Genomic DNA, 2,317 nt, shown 5'->3' with positions numbered 1-2,317 from the left:
TTGTAATTTCTCAACCAATACAATTATGTATACTGCTTATAGAGATCCTATTCCTAATACAACAACCTTTCCATAATATTATGTGTGCATTTCACATATTTAAAGAGGAACTTTATCTGAAAGGAAAAGTTGTGATCAGACAGATTGTTTATTGCAGAAGGGACAAGCTGCAAGTAGGTATCTACAATTTTTTTATTTATTTTTTATTTTATGTGACATTTTTTAAAGAAAGTGACAAGGATATTCAATATTCAGAGAGTGGAATTAGCTCTAAGGGTGCCTCGATGTAAATCCAGAGCTCATGTGCAGGGGTTGCAGGGGCCCAGGAGCAGCATCACAGGGGACCAGCTGGCAAGATAGCAGAGGTGGAATGGTCATCACTGTTGAAGGACAGACTATGGAACAAGTCTGCCATTGCATGCAAAAATTATGTTTGCTCATTCACATTATGCCATTTTGCAGGAGCTTCTCCCACTTTAAAACAAACCTAAGGGGGGGGGGGGTACTTTTACCTTAGCATGCAATAATGCAAATAATGCATATCTAACTTATAAATGTGTGCACAGCATGCTAGAACATTATGGCACACTTGCTGGCTTGCTGATTCCAACAGCAAACACTTCTTCTGGACCGACATCTTACAGATGTCAGGAATGGACTAAGCATGTACACAGCACATAATATGAAGCATTCCAAACCCCCAGTAGTAGGTAAAATAAAAGGACTGGGGTGCTTCAAGGAGGTGGATATCACAAACCCAAAGCAGGGCTTATTATTATTATACAGTATTTATATTGCGCCATCATAATATGCAGTGCCGTACAAAGTCCATAGTCATGTCAGTAGCTGTCCCTCCAAGGGGCTCACAATTTAAAGTCCCTACCTCAATCATATGAAACCTATGCAAACATGGGGAAAACTTTAAACTTGCAAACTCCATGCAGATAGTGTTCTGGCTGAGATTCAAACCTGGGACCCAGCCCTGCAAAGGCCAAAGCACTAACCTCTGAGCCACCGTGCTGCCCTAAATTTATCTAAATTACCCGGCAGATTTGTTACATGCTCAGTGTAAAGGCAAACAGTGATTAGCGGAGTTCTTTTTTTAACATTAAGCTAAAGTCAGAGGGATTTCCAAAAGGAGTAAAAAAGCAAATATATAAATTTCAGTAAATACACCGCTGCATGTAACCGCACAATCAGCATAAGAAAATACTGTCATTTGTAAGGAAACCCAGCAAGAGCAAAGTAACCAAGCTTTGTGCTTTAATAAAAAGGATCTTAGCCATGGGCCAAAGTGGAAAGAGGTAATATTGTAACCTGTATTCTTCTCATATTCCTGGCAGCGCTCCCAGCACAATGTTCGAGATTGAATGGAGAGGCAGGAAGGTGGCTCTGAAAGCCTGTAATGGGAAGTATATTTGTACCAAGAAGAATGGGCAGCTGGCAGCCGTGTCCGACTCTGTCGGTGAGTTTACAAAGCCAAAATCTTCTCTGTTCATAATCACGATTTACGCAGATTGTGTTTATCCAGAAATGCTTTTCAGCTGTGTGACCGAGGACGAGCATTGCATTGTAGAAGTGGTCACAGATGAACAAATCTACCTCGGATATGGATCAGTGGGGTGCCCATTACCTTCTACATTATTCTTCTGCTGAAAGTATGATTTACTTCCATTATAGAGGTCCTTTTTTTTATCAAACCTGAAAACCAGCAGAAAGTATTTCTGAGTCTCATCTCCCCCAATGATCAAACTGCAACATTGTAACTTTACAGATCCGACATTGTTAACATGGAAGAACCCTTGAAATAACTTTCAGGTCATCAGGGAACCTCCTGATATAATTACTATATATACATCTCACAGTATATTGGGCATGGTAGTCTAGGGGAAGAATTTCTTGTACATTGCTGGTCATTGGGAAGAATGTCACCCTTACAGATAGCCAAAAATATCATTGGGGTCACTTAAACTGACCTGAGAGGTGCAATCTGCTCATTGCTCAAGGAGCGCCTAACAACCTCTGGAGGAACCATGGTTGAGAATCACTATTGCAGAACATCACAAGGTGAAAGGCTGTGAACAGACATAGCCATTCATTTATTCTTTTTTTATCTGAACTATCAGCCAAACCAAGAAAGCTTTTGCACTTATGGCAAGGCCCTGTCTTGCATCTAACACAGTTCATGTAGTCACATCCGTCCACTTGACTGACCTTCAGAATGCTGCAAGGACTGGTGACTTCCCATACACGCCTGGAAGCCTGTACATGGGGTCATATGGTCAAGTGAAGGATAAAGAGATTTATAAAAGTTTCA

General features: G+C 40.9%; 1 protein-coding gene across 1 annotated transcript in view; it reads left to right on the top strand.

Annotated features, from left to right (window-relative positions):
* FSCN2 (fascin actin-bundling protein 2, retinal) overlaps positions 1-2,317 on the top strand; it is a 27,714-nt gene that overhangs the window by 18,553 nt on the left and 6,844 nt on the right. The window contains exon 2 of the mRNA XM_072403189.1: positions 1,319-1,465. Within this exon, the coding sequence (XP_072259290.1) occupies positions 1,319-1,465 (147 nt within the window). The remainder of the gene's footprint in view (positions 1-1,318; positions 1,466-2,317) is intronic.

This window comes from Pyxicephalus adspersus, chromosome 3 (genome assembly GCF_032062135.1).
Source record: "Pyxicephalus adspersus chromosome 3, UCB_Pads_2.0, whole genome shotgun sequence".
In the NCBI taxonomy this organism is placed as follows: domain Eukaryota; kingdom Metazoa; phylum Chordata; class Amphibia; order Anura; family Pyxicephalidae; genus Pyxicephalus; species Pyxicephalus adspersus.
Note: the sequence above shows the minus strand (reverse complement) of the source record. Positions and strands in the feature narration are given on the sequence as shown.